The sequence below is a fragment of the Zosterops lateralis genome (genome assembly GCF_965231275.1).
Source record: "Zosterops lateralis genome assembly, chromosome: 13".
NCBI lineage: Eukaryota > Metazoa > Chordata > Aves > Passeriformes > Zosteropidae > Zosterops > Zosterops lateralis.
The window spans coordinates 5,918,845-5,936,698 of record NC_139773.1 but is presented as its reverse complement, the minus strand read 5'-3'; the positions used below and the strand labels follow the sequence as shown (position 1 = coordinate 5,936,698).

At 40.0% G+C, this 17,854-nt stretch overlaps 1 protein-coding gene across 1 annotated transcript in view; it reads right to left on the bottom strand.

Annotated features, from left to right (window-relative positions):
* THSD4 (thrombospondin type 1 domain containing 4) overlaps positions 1–17,854 on the bottom strand; it is a 236,975-nt gene that overhangs the window by 206,072 nt on the left and 13,049 nt on the right. Inside the window, exons 2-3 of the mRNA XM_083871241.1 lie at positions 11,070–11,177; positions 7,126–7,195 (exon numbers count right to left, since the gene is read on the bottom strand). Coding sequence (XP_083727367.1) covers positions 7,126–7,195; positions 11,070–11,098 — 99 coding nt within the window. The 5' untranslated portion in view covers positions 11,099–11,177. The remainder of the gene's footprint in view (positions 1–7,125; positions 7,196–11,069; positions 11,178–17,854) is intronic.

The following is a 17,854-nucleotide window of genomic DNA, read 5'->3' as shown; positions in this document are numbered from 1 at the left end:
TGAATGGGCTGAGGAAATGATAGTTTAGTTTTAGCACCTGTTCAAGTGTAACATTATTTTATTTTGTTGCCAGTGTTGTAAACACAACTATGGAAATCCTGTAATTCTTTCACCAATCTAAGCATCTTAAAGGAATAATCTTCCAGCATTAGCTCAGCTGATTTCCAATAAAGTCCATATCTATATAGCTATGACAATTTCCCAGCAGCAAGGCCTTACAGTCCATTTTATATATGCTTTATATAATTGTTTTAATTTATATAATTGTCCATTTTATATAATTGTTTTAACAACAATTGTTAAAAAAACAATATTTTTTATCCCTCTTATAAGAAACATGTGGGACATTGGTGGTTTGATTAAAAAAAAAATCTACCAAGCTCCACCCCCCAAACTTGCAGATAACTTCTCTCAAGGCTAGCAGAAAAATGGACCAGAGGCCAAACAAAACATCATGACACAATGTGTACGTCTGCCTTGTTCGTGTGCTCAGCTTTTTTAATCCTTCAGTGCATTTTGGAAGCCTTTAATCAGAGAAGTAGTAAACCATTTGAATTTTACAGTACATGGTAAGTGTAAATATTACCAGCTTAAACGATTTGAGTTTCCGTTCTTTGTATAAAATCTCTGTCTGAACATCTGTGCCTGTGAAGATTAAAGGGCTAAAAAGCCTGGAAATAGAAGACCTTTGTATTCACAAATCACTGAAGGGAGTTACAGTGCCTGGACAGCTTAACTGCCCCTTCAACCAACTCAGACCACATCTGAAGAAACCTTAACATTATTTGAATAGTCTAGAAAGTAAACAGCTCGGAAAAAAGGTTCAGAACAGTTTTTGTGCCAACAAAGCTTGAAGCTTCTCCCAAGTCTGGCTAATTTTTTCACACCAAGACCACCTCCATTGCACTCTGGGAGATTAGTGTTTTAAGGAAGAAGTTTCTTTGCACTCTTCTGTGAGACCATTAAGTGCTTTCAAGTAACTGACAGCTCACTCCTGACCTCACTTCTATACAACCATTCCTTATCCACAGTAGGATTGCTTCTCATTTACAGTAAGGTAAAGATGATACCAATCAGGCCCTCGCTATATCACAAATTAGGCTTCTTTATTTTTAAAAGTATTCTCTCCCCATTCACTGTCATTTGTGGCCTAGGTCACTAAGCTTACACTGCCCTTGGCGTCCTTCAGGTCATTCATCTACAGCTGTGACAAAGTTGTTGCCATTCCATTTATTTCTACACTTTTGAAAAATTCCTTGGGATCCACATTTTATTTATTCTGTAATTGCTGTAACACCTCTCCAAATCTCTCAGTGAGTCATCCACCCATCACTCCAGAAGCAGAGAGGACAAACTGTTATAAAATAGAATGCAACATTCCCTAACAGAAGAACTCATCAGTGAATCCAAAAAGCTTCTCATCTTTATCATCACTCTCATCCAAAGCTTGGACAGAACCAGCATGTAGAATTGCTCTGAAGGAAGATGAGAAACTGATCTATGACCCTTTAAGCTCACCTGCACTGGAATCCAACTGTAACTGTGATATTTTCATCTTTTCTTCCAGAAAAACACAGAATTCCTGCTGTGAGCTTAAAGAAGTCAGTATTTTTTAATTTAAAGATAAAAATAAAAGTTCAGAGGCCCATGATAAAGCAAGTTAAATACAACAAAAACATTGGCCTTGGTTTTTCAAGGAGTATATTCACATAAAATATTGTCTCCTTTCCCCAAACAAAGATGAATTTTATTTCCTAACCACTTTAATCCACAACATCAAGGATAGGGAATTAGTAACACTACAGAGATAGCAAGAAAACTCTCTCAGCTACAGTTCTAAATATTCTGTTGTACTAACAGGCTTATTTTAAAGGAAAAGTTGTGTCGTGGTCTAAATCACATCTCCTGTTTCCTAAGGAATACTGCACTGAGAATAGTAACATCATCAGCTAGAAAGGCTCTATTTTACCAAAGGTTATGAAAGGAGCAGATGAATATCTGTCCAGTTAAAGTCAAGCATCTGTGCTGAAGGCAAGCAAATACACTGACCAGTGAAAAACTGCAAGGAAATATGGACTCCCTTGCAGTTGGAAGTGTTTTATACAGGTGATGTGTATGAAAATACAACCAAAATAGACAGCAGTTATCCTATAAACAAAACCATTCCCAGAAAAGAAGGGGTGACACCTGGAACCATTTGTTACAAAGGAACAGCAGCTGTGCAAATGCACAGTGACTTTTCCTCTCCAGTGCAATCCAGTTTGGTCACACAGCCCAGCCAGGCAGACCCTGGTGACTTTGCAGTGGCTCTGTCAGCAAGAGCTGAGTTCCAGTTCAGCAAATCCTGACAAGTTACACACTTGAGTCATGCTGACTAGGGGGCAGAGCTTCCCCCTGCCTGGACTGCAAGGAAGAACACAGCCCTCCCTTCCAAGGGAGCTCTGGAGCTCATTTAAAAGCAAGGTGGTGACCAGCTGTGGTGGAGGTCCCAGGTGCTCCTTACACCTTGTTAGGCTTTGGTCCTGCTGCCTGGCCAAAAGCCAAGCTTAGGTATCAACTACTTTGTCTTACTCCAGTTTCCTGCAGTATTCCAAAGATATAGCAGACTTGCTTAATGCTTCACACTGTACTCTCTTAGAGTGTGTTCAAGCAGCTCAACTCCCCAAACTGCTCACCATGACCAAATGGGAGATCTTGCCCACCTTTTCCTTCCCCCTGTTCCACACCTTTCCCTCAGCTCTTGCTTCTGCTCCTGGAAGCTGTTCCTTATTTGTCTTGACTTAGCAGTGATGACCCCTCCACAAGGGTATTTGAATCCAACACAAGAGAGAGAGGAAAAACAGCTAAAAAACCCCAAACAAATCCCAACACACATCCCAAAGCACATTAATCTCCAAATTCTGTGAGGAGTATAGTCACATGCACTTGATAAATAGTTGCTTTTCATAGAAACATTGTGTGTCTGACAGAGATAACATCAAGTTTATTTCTTCCTTAATTTTGAGCCAGCAGAAAGAAATTACACTGAGCCCAAAGAGGCTCAAAAATTTTAACAGTATTGTACTGCCCCAATGAAAAACTTGTAAAAATAAATCCTGACACTGCTTCCATACAATAAAAATCAGTTTGTTAAGACACTGCACCTCCATTGAACTCAATACTCATCTACAACTGAGTGACAAAAAGAGATGCATAAATTCAAAGCAATTCTGTTGCTTCAACACTCCTATTTAGTGCCATAACAGAAGCAAGATGTTAAAACAAAGCAATATTCATGTCAGAAATTTGATTTGGACAGACTTTGCTACTATTTACATTACCAGTTTTGCTAAAATGAATAAGGCATAGATATAACTACAGTTTACTTTCTTAACATAGAAACATATGATTAATCAAAAATCCACCCAGGAGTGACTTCTGGAAAACTGGGAGTACAGACTGCAATGGTTGTCTAGGAGAAGGACTGTTTGCAGTTTAACCTTCAGTTCACCACAGTATGACACTTATCAGATAAGGTTAAATTTCAATAAAATAAGCACAGGGAGGGAGAACAGAGAGCTTGACTGCATCATGAGCAGCAGCAGGGCTGCTCAGATGTCTAGTGGTGAGGACAAGGCAAGTTAATTGTTCAAATAGTAGGAAAGATTTCAGTTTATCCAGCTGCAGAGACACTGGCTCATTTTAAAAAGCAAGTGACAATTATTTTGTTTCACATAACATTTCCCCCTTTTATCCTATTATTGAAGAGTATTTTGGCCTCACAGAGTACACTTGATATTAGAAATTATATACTATGCATGAGGAATAAATAAATCAAACCTTTTCCCACAACTTTCCCATTTGGTTTTATCATTTCCCCAAGTCTTAATTCCAATATGTGCACTTCCATGCTATGAAAGTAATTTGGATCATTCTTCCAGCTATCAGTCTCATGCTGTTATGCCAGAAACAGATTTTTGTCAGTGCATCTGAGGAAGCAACCTCCTGAGTTCTGCTCTTCCAGATTTTGTTGATGAAATTTGCCCTAAATTAAAAAAAAAAAAAAAAAAAAAAAAAAAAGAAAAAAAAAAAGAAAAAAGAAAAAAAAAAAAGAAAAGCTGCTCGATAGGTCAACTTCTTTCCTCATGTTAAGCTCCTAAACATGACACTAAGTCAGAAGTAGCCAAATGGTGCTTTAAACAGTTGTAATAAACTGAAGTGAAATAAAAAACTCCTACAAATAAGAGTGAACCACAGATTTTTGTTGAAAAATCTACATTGTGTGAGCCTGAGAAACTAGTGTGACTTTAAACATGGATTTGATAAAAAAAAAGAAGAAATAAAATATTAACAACTGCCAAGATTTAAAACAAAACAAAACAAACAAAACCCCATAAAATAGTGTCTCAGGATGTTTTTAAGTGTACTCAAGTCTTAAAAGAACATTTCAGCTGAACCGTAGGTGCCTAGACTTACAACTGGATTTCCATCAACTTCTCTGGGAATTGCCCTGGGTTTCACCAAGTTTTCCCAAAACCTTTATTGTAAGAAAAAATCTAGACTATTTGGAAATATTTCAATGAATTACTCAGCCAAATACCCAAATCCAGTTCTCTGGTTTTATTTCCCTGTCTATCTATAGAGGCTAAATAACCCTATGAAGGGTGCACAACACAGATTCCATACACTCTCCAATACTGCAGGTTCAAGCATCAGTCATGCTTAGCTTAATGCAAAATAAACACACAGTAAGAATTGGGCTATGATCTAATGTTTCATTGGCCTTCAGCTCTAGTTGATTCCCTGTACTGCGCCCTTTGAGTGTGTGTAGGAAAGTTAGCAAACACCACTTTCATTATTCAATATTTTGTTAAAATTGTTCATCAAATCCCTTGTCCTCCTCCTCTCCCTTTCTTTCTTTCTGCACAACAGAACTCCTCTCATATAGAAAGAACTCTGCCAAACAGCAGAGACATCCATCCAGAAATACACAGGAGATGTCAGCAAATGTATGTTGGGGTTACTGCAGGAAAAGAATAGAAAGAACTTCCAGAGTTACAAAGCTGTGAACTCACACTCAGAAACATGTCTGACTTGGCCTTCAGAGTTACTAACAGCCCCCCTTGTCTGCAGCTTATAGGTGGGGCAGAAGGTTTGTGGAAAGTGTAATAAATACAGAGTTCCAGTCTAAACACAGTTTGGCATGAATAGAATCCTCTCCCGCAGGGTGGGAGCTGAGAATGAGAGCCAGCCTTGGGGCTGGGAGATTGTCACCAGGGAACTCGTGCCTTGTTCTCAGTAAAAGGGAGTCTCTAAGGTGGTTACCATGCCCTGAAGTCCCTTTAACTAGTATAGAACACACTCCAGACCCGTGGCATTTCTCATTCAATTGAAAACAAAGAATCTGATTTTATCTAAATTAATTCCGGGGCTTCCCAGAATGAAGCAATTGTTTCTCTGAGTTACTCTATTTTAGTTAGTAGATTTATTCCCCCTAAGGCCATTTGGAAGTTGGACTGAAGCATCTCTCCACTGTCAGTGTTACAAAAGAATCTCTAATCAGACAGAGTACTGAAACCAGAGCAGCAGCCACGACCATCTCAACTGCACAACAAAAGAGAAGAGATGTAAGATAGGCAAAAATATTAAATTATCCTGCAGTTTATAATAGGACAGCTTGCTGCAGGCTGGACTGTGCCAGTTTCAGACTGCATCTTTACTGACCTCATTTAACTTGTCTTACAAATAGGCTGCACAAGGAGTTAACAGGACTTCTGTGGGCTTCTGGAACTCTGACAATCAGACAGCTTCAGGTTTCTAGTCCATACCTATAAGGCTATTGTCCAAATAACTTTTTACTCTAAAGACAGTGCCACATGCCCATAAAAAAAAAAAAAAAAGCAAACCCTGCAAACTTGCCTTTTATCTCCTTTTAACAGTATAGTTTTCAAAAAAAAACCCCACACATCTTGGATTATTATTTAAATATCTATAGTTCAAAGCAAACTTGTTTTTAAATAGGTTATTTGATACCTTCAATAATTAATTGGTTGTGTTTGAATACCAATAGCTATGAGATACCAACAGATATTAGGACATGAGAACAAAATTGATATGAAGTGAATGTGAGGAGTGTGAAGACACAGAACAGCATTCAAGGGGTTTTGCCTCAGGTCTGTGGCAGAATCAGAAACACCTGCACATTGTTCCTGATAAACATTTGTCCAACATATTCACAGAGACCTACATCATGGAAATTCTAAATATTATTGTCAGTGTGATCTTCTTTATATCCTTACCATGACAAGTTTTTTCTAATGTCAAACCTATGTTTCCTTTGCCTCAGTTTAAACCTATTTCTTCTCATCTGCTCCACCAAACAGAAAAAAACAGTCTTCTTTTTAGTACTCAAAAGTATTTGAAGATTATCTGCCTCCAGCACCAGTCTTGCAATCTTTAGAATAAACAATATGAATTTGTTCAAACTTCTCTCAGAGGTAAGATTTTTAAATCTCTTAAAGATAATCCCTGCTGCTTTCTGTTTCTCTCCAGATTGTCCACTACTTTCCTGAAAAGCAGTCCAAAAACCCAAGAATTCCAGCCAAGATCTCACTAATGCTGAGCAGGGTGGAATGTGTGCAGGCTGCAAGCCTTCTTAGAGATGGCAACGTCTAGGATGAGTTCCTGTGGAACCATCCACAGGAGCACAACAGGAAATTCCAGCAGTTCTCAGCTCCAATCTCTAGCAATTTGAATAGCAACAGAGTGGTTTGGGTGCAGCTTCTGTTTCAGACATTTCTATCTCTGCAAGAGAAAGAGCTGCCTATGAGCAACTGAGTGGTTCTCTACTCACTCCGTGTCTGCTCTCACTCACAGGAATTCTTTTTTCCATGTCTTGCATGATGAAAATGCTCCAAAGTTTTACTATTTGTGACCTATAATACTCCATACAATTACTCAGCTAATTAACCATGAAGAGCCTCTTTCAACCACACACATATTTATTAGAAAAAAAAGCCCCATATGCACAAACAGAAGCCATTTTTCCCCAGAAGTTTATTCTGATTGCATTGCTTTACACATCTTACTCTAATGTTTTCACATTTACCTTTCAGTACACAAAGTCTGAATGTTCCTAATGCTTACCTTTCTGTGTTCAATTGAAGGCTGTGGGATGACAAGCTGAAATCCCAGCACTGCTAGGGAACTGAGAAGTCTGAAAAGGCAAACAGTGAAACAGAACAGATAATTACCACTAATACAAACCACACATCTACAATATCTTACAGGGCTTCACACTGCAAGAAAAGATTTAAACACTTGAATGAATACCATTGCTAACCAAAGCTGACTCACTAAAGTGTATGAAATGTTCCTATCAGATTCTGTTCACAGCAGGCTCATACCTGAATGTATGAACCAGGTTCATACACAGATTTGTCCAGCTATAAAGCTGGACAAATCCATTGATAATGTTTCATATAACTTCATGTTTAAATTCAAGAATTCCTGGCAGTGCATATTTTAACACCTCAGCATTCGGTCTCAAACTGACATAAGCTTTGCAAGTTTTCTAAAGTGCCAAGTAAGAATTCACCCATCTGTGGACCACATCTGCTTCTAGCTCTGGCTCCTCATTTTACAGATGAACTCCACCTCCAGCACACAGGAAAGAGAAAATAGGTTCTTCCCCAGCTGCCTAACACTTGTGAAAACTGAATAACCTAATGGGCACAGAATATGGAAAGTAGTGAACACAACGCACCAGAGACTCAGGATAAGCAGCCAAGCATCACCCCAGTCCCCACATCTTCAGTCTGAAAAGAGTCATAATGGGAACCAAGCCCAAACAAACTGTTCTGTCAAGCCTCACCACTGCAGTGACTCCCAGGAGCCTGTTACAACTTAGGCACAGTTAGCTCAGTCTTTTGTTTGCTATGATTTGCAACAGAGACTGTCTCCTTCTAACAAAACAAGCCCCTTCACCAGAAAACATGGACAGGTGTGGCAAATAGGATCAAGGTATCAGGAATTTAACTTTTCAGTCTACAAAGTGGATGTTTCAGACCCTCTATAAGGGGGAAAGCTGCTAATGATTTACTGAATTTCAATGCAGAAGTAAAACTGATGAATTTGGATACAACATACATCTACAGACTAATGCAACAGACAAAATCCAGCTGTATTTCCTATTCACAGCTCCATCCCTTGCTCCCTACCCAGCAACCCTTTAAACATTTCTTATTGTTTCAGGTATTTTCTGAGAAAGACCTCCTAAAGAGAAAGGGGTTTGTTTTTTTTAATACTAAGCATTTAATTACCACCAATACAAATATTCTTCTACTAGGGAAAATGTTTATCTTGTGTTTTCTGTGTTTGTCCTTGCTAATATACTGCAAAAAGAAGCATTAGGTAAGTACTGATTGTACCTGGCCTATCATCCCCTCACCATCTATGCCCCTCTCTATCAAAGCAATAAACCACTTAAAGGCTAGAAAAAGTCATCACTTCTTTACTGCCACATCAACTTAGGAAAATAAAAAAAAGAAGCCCTTTAAAAAGTGTGTTAGAAGGAAGTCTGGTATTTCGCAAAGCTATCATTTGTGATAAAACAAAATACAGTGGAGGTGGCTGAAATGAGAGCCAGTGTAAGATGCTATAAAATCACAGCAGGAGTCAAAACATGCAGTTCAGAGCAGGACCGAATCACACAGTGGTAGCCAAAGGCACAAATGAATAAACTGATTTGCAAATCACACCTGAAATTAAAGGCAGAAATAGAACTCAAACCTCCAAACTGCAAAATTACAGCATCAAATTTGTCTTCAGATAACCTCCCTATCTCTTTCCTAAGTGTTAAAGTGATCTCCCAACTCTTCTCAATGGAAAATGACAAGCATCTAAGCAGGTGGAGTGCAGTGTCTGACAGGCCCAGCCTACAATCTCTGCAAATTATATCGAACTTCCTTTTCACAATCTTCCTATCCACCTCTGCTCCCTTATGGCTTCTGCTCCCTATAATCCCTCAGAACACGTGAAAGTAAGTTCAGACCTTCCATAAGGAAATGAATGCTTTCATCCTCACAGGACAGGATTTTTCTGATCAGTCTGACAGTCTACAGATTTCCATGTGTAAATTCTTGTAAATTCTTCTGAAATCATGCACAAGGTTGTGAGTTCTGAGCTGAATGAGAACTGTAATCTTCAAAGCAAATTACTTACCAGATTAAAGTTTTCAGTTCTAAAATGCAAACTTCTAGTATAGTGTGATTACTCTGTGCCAGGCTTTTCCTGACCATTCTTTAAGGAGGTTGCACTGCAATTACCATCTGTATGTATGTGCCTCAAGGACAATAAAGATAGATTTTAAATTTGCTTCTGTATCTGCAATTGGATCTGTCAGAAACAATGGTATCAAGCTACTATTTCAAGCACACAGGAAATTTGCCAGGAATACTTAAGCTATCCTGAGGTAAGCCCCTAGCTTCAAATCAGTGTGTGGCAATTTAATTTTTTTTAATGTTATTTCCCTCAGCAGCTTGCTTTGGCCAACTTCTCTGGACTAGGCTTTTTTACTTGTCATGCGTGACTAACTTTAAGCCTCCCAAGCTACAAAAATAGGCTTCTCCAATTTCAGTGGGGTTGGTCCAGGTATTCTCACAGTGGTGCAGAAAAGCCAAAAAGAACAAGTGCTTCTCAAAATAAGGCAAAACTTTTCAAGTGTACCTGAACAGGTGAGGTACCAATTGCAGCTGATTGGTGGCTGTGTAACTCAGGCCTCCAAGAGCCTTGCTGGTACAGCCCCTGCTCCCACAGTTAAGGCACTGTTTGGAGCCAACACCCAGTTTGAAGCACAGTCAGACTTTAAACTGTCTCACTTTCTCTTACTGGCAACACCAATTGCCAGAAATATAAAAAAACAAAAATATAAACATAAATATAAAACTAAATATAAACAGCTGGGGAAGAGGGGAAGGCACAAGCACAAAGCAAAGCAACATTAGGTCCGTTGTAGGAGTAGCATGAAGAATTGTGCAATTTAACAGCTTGTTTAGGAACACCTCTAAGAGTTCTTCCTAGTCAGTGCAGTGAGTGTTAGCTCTGACGAATAAAGCTAGAGGGTACCAAAGCAGATCTCTCACATGTTGCTGCCCTTAGTAGCTACATTTCATGGAGGAATATTATGGGCAAGTGTGGATTGTCCAGATACAGGTGATCAGTATTGACTAGTGCAGTATGGCTCTTGTCTCAAATTCCCAACTTCCTCCCAAACATGCTGAAGAGCCCAAGTCTGGGACAACTTGGGAGGAGCTGTGCAGGTCATCTTTCAACAGGAAAGACAACACTGGTAGTGCCAGTAATGTGTGACAGATCCATTTCACTGGAAAATCTGCCCTGGCATATTAGAAAGGTGCCAAAATTGCAATTCAGATATTGATGTCTCAAACTCAGGAGAAGCAAGGCTGGAGCAGAGGGTTACAGTAACTCCATCCCAAAGACAGAGCACTCAGCTGTCACTCTTTGCAGGAGGTCAGCCTGTGTTTGTTTGTTTGTGTGGCATCAGGGCTGCCTGTCTGCTCTGAATCTGCTCACCCAAGGACAGGACAGAACCAGACAGACCAGCTTAGGAGCAGCTGAATGTTTCCTTTGTTAGGAAAGCTTTTGAAAGGTCTTTCCCATGTTTGCCCACTGGCAAACTGTTTCAGGAATGTATAAGACAAATCCGTGAATGAATTGCAGCACAGGTACTAAAACATGTAAATCAGCAATTTAAGCCCAGTGACTGTAATTGTACAACCTCATCAAAAAACACAGAACTTTCCAGTAATACAGAGCATCACATTGGCACACACTGACAGATGCCTTAAGCATGAACAAACACTGAGAACTTTCTTTTTTCACTATCACCAAAGAATGCTATGTCTGGTATGCATATACTTGAGTATTTGGTCTTGGGACAAGATTTCTATTTACCCTCCTATGATACAGACACTTTTAACAGCAGAGCAAGAGACCACCAAATGGAAATTCACTGCAGTGTGTTAAGAGCATGTTAAGTAAGATCTTAAATGTTTTATTGCATCACTTACCTCAAAGAAACTATTAAACTGTCTACCATGATCTTTTAATGCAAGGTATCTTGAAGTGAAAAATTCCTCTTCACTGTGGTACAACACAATGACAATCACACACAAATCCTACAAAAAGAAAGGAGAAAAACAATTAACACGGCTTATTCAGTATTTTCCAGGATACAGACCTACATTAGTCATCTCTACTCCAATTCTTGAGACTTTACAGCAATTCAAAATGAATATCCAGTGCATGTTACAGGAATAAACTGTACGCACACTATTTTTTGCAACAGGATTTCAATATTACCAAAGCGCTCTACAGAAACACTGTGGAACTCAAAATCTTGGTTTGATTCCCAAGAAGGCAAATCTGATGTTAGACTTACTTGCCTTTTTAACTTGTATTCCTGGTATGCCACTTGTACAACAATAAATCAAACAACCTCATTTAAAGTCTTGTGTTAATAAAATTCAAATAACTGAAACTGGGTTACCAACTTATAAAGTACTAAACTTCTAAAGTAATATTATTAATACACTCTGCATTTTGGGAGCAATGCAAGGATGACTCTGTGAGTGCTCATAGTTTGCAGAAAAGGCCTGAAGAGCAGCGTTGTGTCCTCTAATACTGATGGAAAACCTACTCACAATGAAGTGAAATGCCTTGCCCACAGTCAAGGAGGAAATCTGGAGTTAAACAGCATTTTAAATATAAATTTAACTGATCCTTATTTCTAAGTACTATCAGTGCATCACAATTACTGTGAACACACAGAAACCCTACCAGCTCTTGGGAGGATTACCCAAGCGCACTTTCATTTGTTTGTAAATAATCTCAAATGTTCAGACACCTGGGAAGTTCTTATTTTAGTAAATTTATAATCATATATTGGGCATCTAAAATGCACCAGAATTTTCAGGTGGGAAAGAGGTCCTTGCAGTAAGGAAATACTGCATAAATCAAAGGCCTGGTGGGAGAGTGGCAAGGAGGGAGGAAAAGAGGACATAAAACACTATTAAAACCATACCCAAATCCATACATTTCAAAACTTTGTCAACCACTGTCTGTATCTTTCCTTTTACAAGTGGTTACGTGTTGAAACGCAGTGGAGTGAAGAGAAACAAGAGAACATTGCTGTTCACAGATAAAGAGCTCTCAGCCAGATAATTGAAAACTGCCTAGAATGGGACAGGACTGACAAGAATGTAAGAAATGTGCAGTTAGATAAAGTACAGATCCTGCTGCTAAGAAAATGCAGATTGTTCACAGGTAACTGGACAGGTTAAATATTCCCCACCCTCTCTTAAAAGTCAAACAACAATAAATTTGGTTTAGGAAATCCCAAAACACTTGTAATATCTTCAAAAGAGAATTCCATGATTGATTCATGATTTGAGTGTTTAGTTTTTTAAATGGAAGGCATTAAAAGATGAGTACTTGGGAAAGTATCACACAAAAGTTCTGTATGTAATAGTTTTGAGTTAGTCCTGAGGAAGAAAGCACTAAAGCTGAGCTAAACTTCATCCTCTCCTGCAGTTTCACAGTTGTCAGTAGATTTAAGAGGTTTTCTCAAACTTATTCACGGTTTTCACTACTTAACACTGTAAAATTGGCTTGTTATAAGATGGGAAGCACTTCTGAAAACAGATTTTTAGTCTAGATCTGCAACACTTCACACCGTTTGAGATTTTAGCACATTCAGTAAAAGCTGCATCCCTTTAAACGTTAGGTACACATCCTGCACCACCACCAGGCATTTGGACAGATCCCCTAACACAGGACTTACTAATTCTGAACTGAGAGGGAAGCAAATGTCTCACTGCCTACAACCTGACTCTTCATTACCAGCCATACTGAGGCAATAGTTGCTTATATCACTTATTGAAGATGGAGGCTCTGCCTGTAACATGGATTGTAACAACATGGTTTCAAGTTCTTATCATCGTGGGGTTTTTTCCAGATGTACTCTCTTTCAGATTTTTCACTCCACAATAATCTTTTCATCCACCAACCTTGCGTGAAGTGACAGAGTCTCAAAAAAACACTGCTACGGGATACAAAAGCACCAAAAAAGCAATGTACACTCCACTAATCCCTTCTATAAACTGCACCTCGTTTGAGAAACAGGAAAGATAACATGATAGATTTAGTTTTGCAAAAAAAAAAGAGAAGGACCCTGAGTGTTTCTGGAGATTGTTGTTAAAAAGAGTGCCTAAAGTCCATGCATATGTTTTCAGTTTTTTTCAGTTCATTTGTATCTTCATTGTCAATGGCAGGTTGCATTATTAACTCTGCTTTCAACTCATTTCAATGCCTTTTTCAAAACACCTCTTACTGCAACTCATAGATGCATTTCTTTTGAAGTATCATTTGTAGCACATAGTGCAAAACCTGCTAAATATTTAAGTGACTTTAAGAGCTTGTTTTGCAGATTATTTAAGAGCTTAGGTGCATACAGCCCACTGAAAGGCACGTCGTTTTGGCAGTGGTGTCTTTGATATGAAAATGTGAAAACGTGACAATCATTTTCCCTCCAGAAGATCCAGGGCAAAATGAATAACTGAAATGGCTACACAGTTAACACTGGGATTGAATAACATGAATTTGGCAGGGAAACTTTCAAAAGCCTGATGAGGTGTACTAGTGCTCGGTCAGTCTTGCATTCTAAAAGTCAAATTGCCTTCCCAGAAGGGGCTTAAAAGCACTATAGACCTTTCTAGCAAAAAACTCTCTAGTAACCCTGCATACAGCAAAATAGATATTAATTTTTCAACTGGAACAACCTACTCTTCTACTTCACAGAGTCAGCAAGATTTTCTCCACTGCATTAAAATATTTGACATTTCAGCAGCCTTCCCTATTTCACTTCCAAGCTGGATGAAGAAAAGAACAATCTGTGAAACTGGGTGGAAGAAAAAAAGAAAAAAAAACCAGCAAAAGCACAGCCCTCCCAGAAAACCAATCAATCAAACCTATCCAAACCACCTCACAGGATGGGATAGAATACAAACCTCCCCAGAACCAAGGATGACAATCAAAGGGAGAGGTGTTTCCTTGCATATAATCAAATGTGCATTGGGCCACAGAAATGATTTAAGGAGCCTGCTTAGAATCTCCTCCCCTTTCACACTGCAGGTGAGTGGTTTTAACACCTTCCAAGTGCTGCTGTCAGTTTCAGCAGTTATGAGACCCTACCAAGCAATGTGCCATAACCATCCCTTAACTTGGTATTTACTGACATTTACCCACACCCTTTCTTACAACATTAGAAAATAAAAATACTAATTTGTAATGGAGATTTCAAAAAGGAGTGGGGATGGATAATGGCAGTAAAAAAAAAAAATAATAGGCTTATAGGCAATCACAGAAAATTGCTGATAAGGAGAACATATATTTCTCAAAGAGTTAAATGACACAATACACAGAATTATCTTGGCAGACACCACAAATACTGTGCAGAAAGTTAAGAAAAGAAGAAGGAAGTTCTTCTGGGAAGTGAAAGGTAAGAGTTACCCTTTGGCTAATTAACTTCAAGAAACGTCTTCCTACTAAGAGGTTTGAAATTTCACAGAGAGCCAACCTTATCCCAACCTCTTAATTATCACGGGACCACTCACACGTGGCTTTTCATGTGACTGTACCCTTTGTGCATTGTGAGTGGATGGGATTTCACTGCCATGAATTCCTGTGTCATTTTACCATCAATCTGTACTCCTTGTAAATCCTGTCAATGCACAAACATCCATCTGCATCTGTGTATTAACTGTAACAGAAATTCCTGAGCATGTGCCTGTGTACAGTACCTACTTAAACAACCCAAGACCCTCTTTTAACTCACAACAGGAATGTGAGACTCATCATATAGAAACATATAACTCAACCAAGTTCAGAAGTGCTCTGAGCTTTTAGCCTCTCCTACCTTGTGACTTACATATATATGAAGCCAACTTCAATTTCCTTCAGTATTTATCTTTTTGGTCGGATTATGTGTCTTGCCAGCTATTGACAATGGTAACTTGAGGCAGCTATGAAAGTTGAGCATTGTTCCAAAGTCATGTTTCCACTGATAGGAAAAGTTCTATTTTGTTTGTTTGTTTGTTTGCTTTGGGGGGTAGTGGGAGGGAATCATAAATAAAAAATATCTAGAAACACTTTAAAGATAATATTGCACCCTTTAAGACTGCCTTTGAATCTGTTGCCTTGCACATTGGTAAAGTACATTGTATCTGTTGGTTTAGTTGTTCAAATCTATTAAATCATGTTCAGTGCGAGTCCTTTGGACTGCATCCAAAATTTACTACATTCACAAGACTTTGATAAAGCACTCACAGTTTGCCAGGTTTATCTAGTACATAATTTGTGCACACATCCAACGGCTTGAACTGCAGCTGTTGACACCTACCACCAGAGTTTTAATCTCTTCAAATATTCATTAACTACATTAAAACATACACTTGTCTCTGAAAGCTGCATAAAAGAGAAATCTACCATTAGATCTGATGAAAAGTTCTGATACTTACACGGAGCAAACATTTTATTAAAACAAAAACATCGAGTCACTCCACCTAACCCCGCAGGTACCTTTCTTTTTTATTAGAAATGCTTTGAGAACTTCCAGGTTCTCCTTCTGGGTGTGCCCTGAACTGCTGCAGCCCGAGAAAGCTCAGCGCCTGTCTGCAACGTAAGTGAGATGGAGATGCAGTTTTCATTTCTTTGCCTAAAATCCCACAGGGGGGTAGTGCAGTCAGTGTACTGCACAGACAGCAGTGGTACCCCGACCCTGCCCAGGGCTGCCGCTCACAGCCGGATGGGGCTCGCTGTGGCTGTGGCTGGGGCAGTATCTGAGCCAGCTGGGGCTGTGGATGGGGCTGTGGATGGGGCTGTGGCTGAGCCGGCTGGGGCTCGGTGTGGCTGTGGCTGGAGCTGTGGCCAGGGCTCGCTGGGGCTGTGGCTGTGTCTGTCTGTGTCTGTAGCTGTGTCTGTGGCTGTGTCTGGGGCAGTGGCTGGAGCTCGGTGTGGCCCTGTCCGTGTCCCGGTGACCGAGCGCAGGCCGGGCCCGGTGGCAGTGGTGGTGGCCAGTGGCGGTGGCAGTGGTGGCGGTGGCAGCGGCGGTGGCAGTGGCAGCGGTGGTGGCAGTGGTGACAGTGGCGGTGGCAGTGGCGGTGGCAGTGGCGGCAGTGGCAGTGGTGGTGGCAGTGGTGGCGGTGGCAGTGGCGGCAGTGGCGGTGGCAGTGGCGGTGGCGGCAGTGGCAGTGTCGGTGGCAGTGGCAGTGGCGGTGTCAGTGGCGGTGTCGGTGGCAGTGGCAGTGTCGGTGGCAGTGTCAGTGGTGGCAGTGGCAGTCGCGGTGGCAGTGGCGGTGGCAGTGTCAGTGGTGGCAGTGGCAGTCGTGGTGGCAGTGGCGGTGGCAGTGTCAGTGGTGGCAGTGGCAGTGGCGGTGGCAGTGGCGGTGGCAGTGTCGGTGGTGGTGGTGGTGGCAGTGGTGGTAGCGGTGGCACTCCCCGGCTCTGGTCCAGCCCGCCCCGGCACCGCAAACCCGCAGTGAAACACCCACCTTGGAGCACCCGGCAATTCCCGTCCCGTCTCTAGAGCTTTAACTCTGCAAGCCTTTCTCTTCTCAATGAACAAGTTCAGCTCATTTGTCTGCATTTCAGTGGAAGAGGTGTGTAACCCCATTATTTGGCATCCCACCTTATAATATTTAATTGTTCTCTGAAAATCTAGGAGGCAAATGTGGCGGAATCCAACAGTGACCATAATCCACAATTTCCCAAAATATCCATTCACAAAACGCAAATTTTGGCTTTTAAAAGTATCATCATGCTGGAGGGTGCCATATTCAAACAATTTGCTTCCATCTTTCTTGAAGAATATATAATTTAAGATCATGCAAGGGTTGTGACATTAATGTTGTAAGTAAAGGGGAGAGGCAGGAAAGTGTTTGCTGACAGGTCGTGAGCTGCAGTCAAATTTGAGTAGTAGCATTTGTTTCTTTTAATTTTTCTTAATCTTTGTTCACAACACTGATTATGTATTTGCTGAATGAGCACTAGTAATAAAAATATTATAAAAAGTGGAATGATTGCAATAATGAGCCTGGTCTAAAATTTACTAAAGATTTCTTAAATTCAATAATTGGCTTAAATATGGATTTAAGACCATAGGTCTGATAAGCAATTGAAGTATATTGTTGTGGTATAAAATATGACATGTAGTTAGCTAATTGACACCCAGTTCAATTGCAAAGAAAACACACTAGAATAGCAGCCTTAAATTCTGACATTATTTACAATCACCAGACTCTGTAAAGGTAGTTTATGTGGAGTTCAGACATACCAAATTTTAAAGAGAATCCAGAAAACACAAAATCAAATGTCAGAAAAACTGAATGAGTTGCTCTTTTTTATGTCTTTGAACTAATAACCCAGATGAATGATACCTTCTCAAGATGCAGGCTGCACCAAAATTGCCATTGTTAGTATGATTTTATCCCCTTTTTTACCTTTTGAAAGCATTAGATAATTCACACAAAAGCTTACTGCATGTAAAGGTCTCATGCAGTTTCCAGGCAAAGGACAATTAGGCAAAACATAAAATTAATCACAAAATTGAGATCCTATCACTCTCCAAATTGACAAAGATTTTTGGGATGCAACTGTGTGGAAACAATTGCAAACCTATCTTAAGTTCATTTTAAGATTTCAGAGTGGTAGGCTGTGCAATTTTGGCCAAATCCCTGGAATTAGTTTTAAAACTGTGCTTAGCAACCACATGGTGGCTGGTTTTTTACCTTCCCTTCTG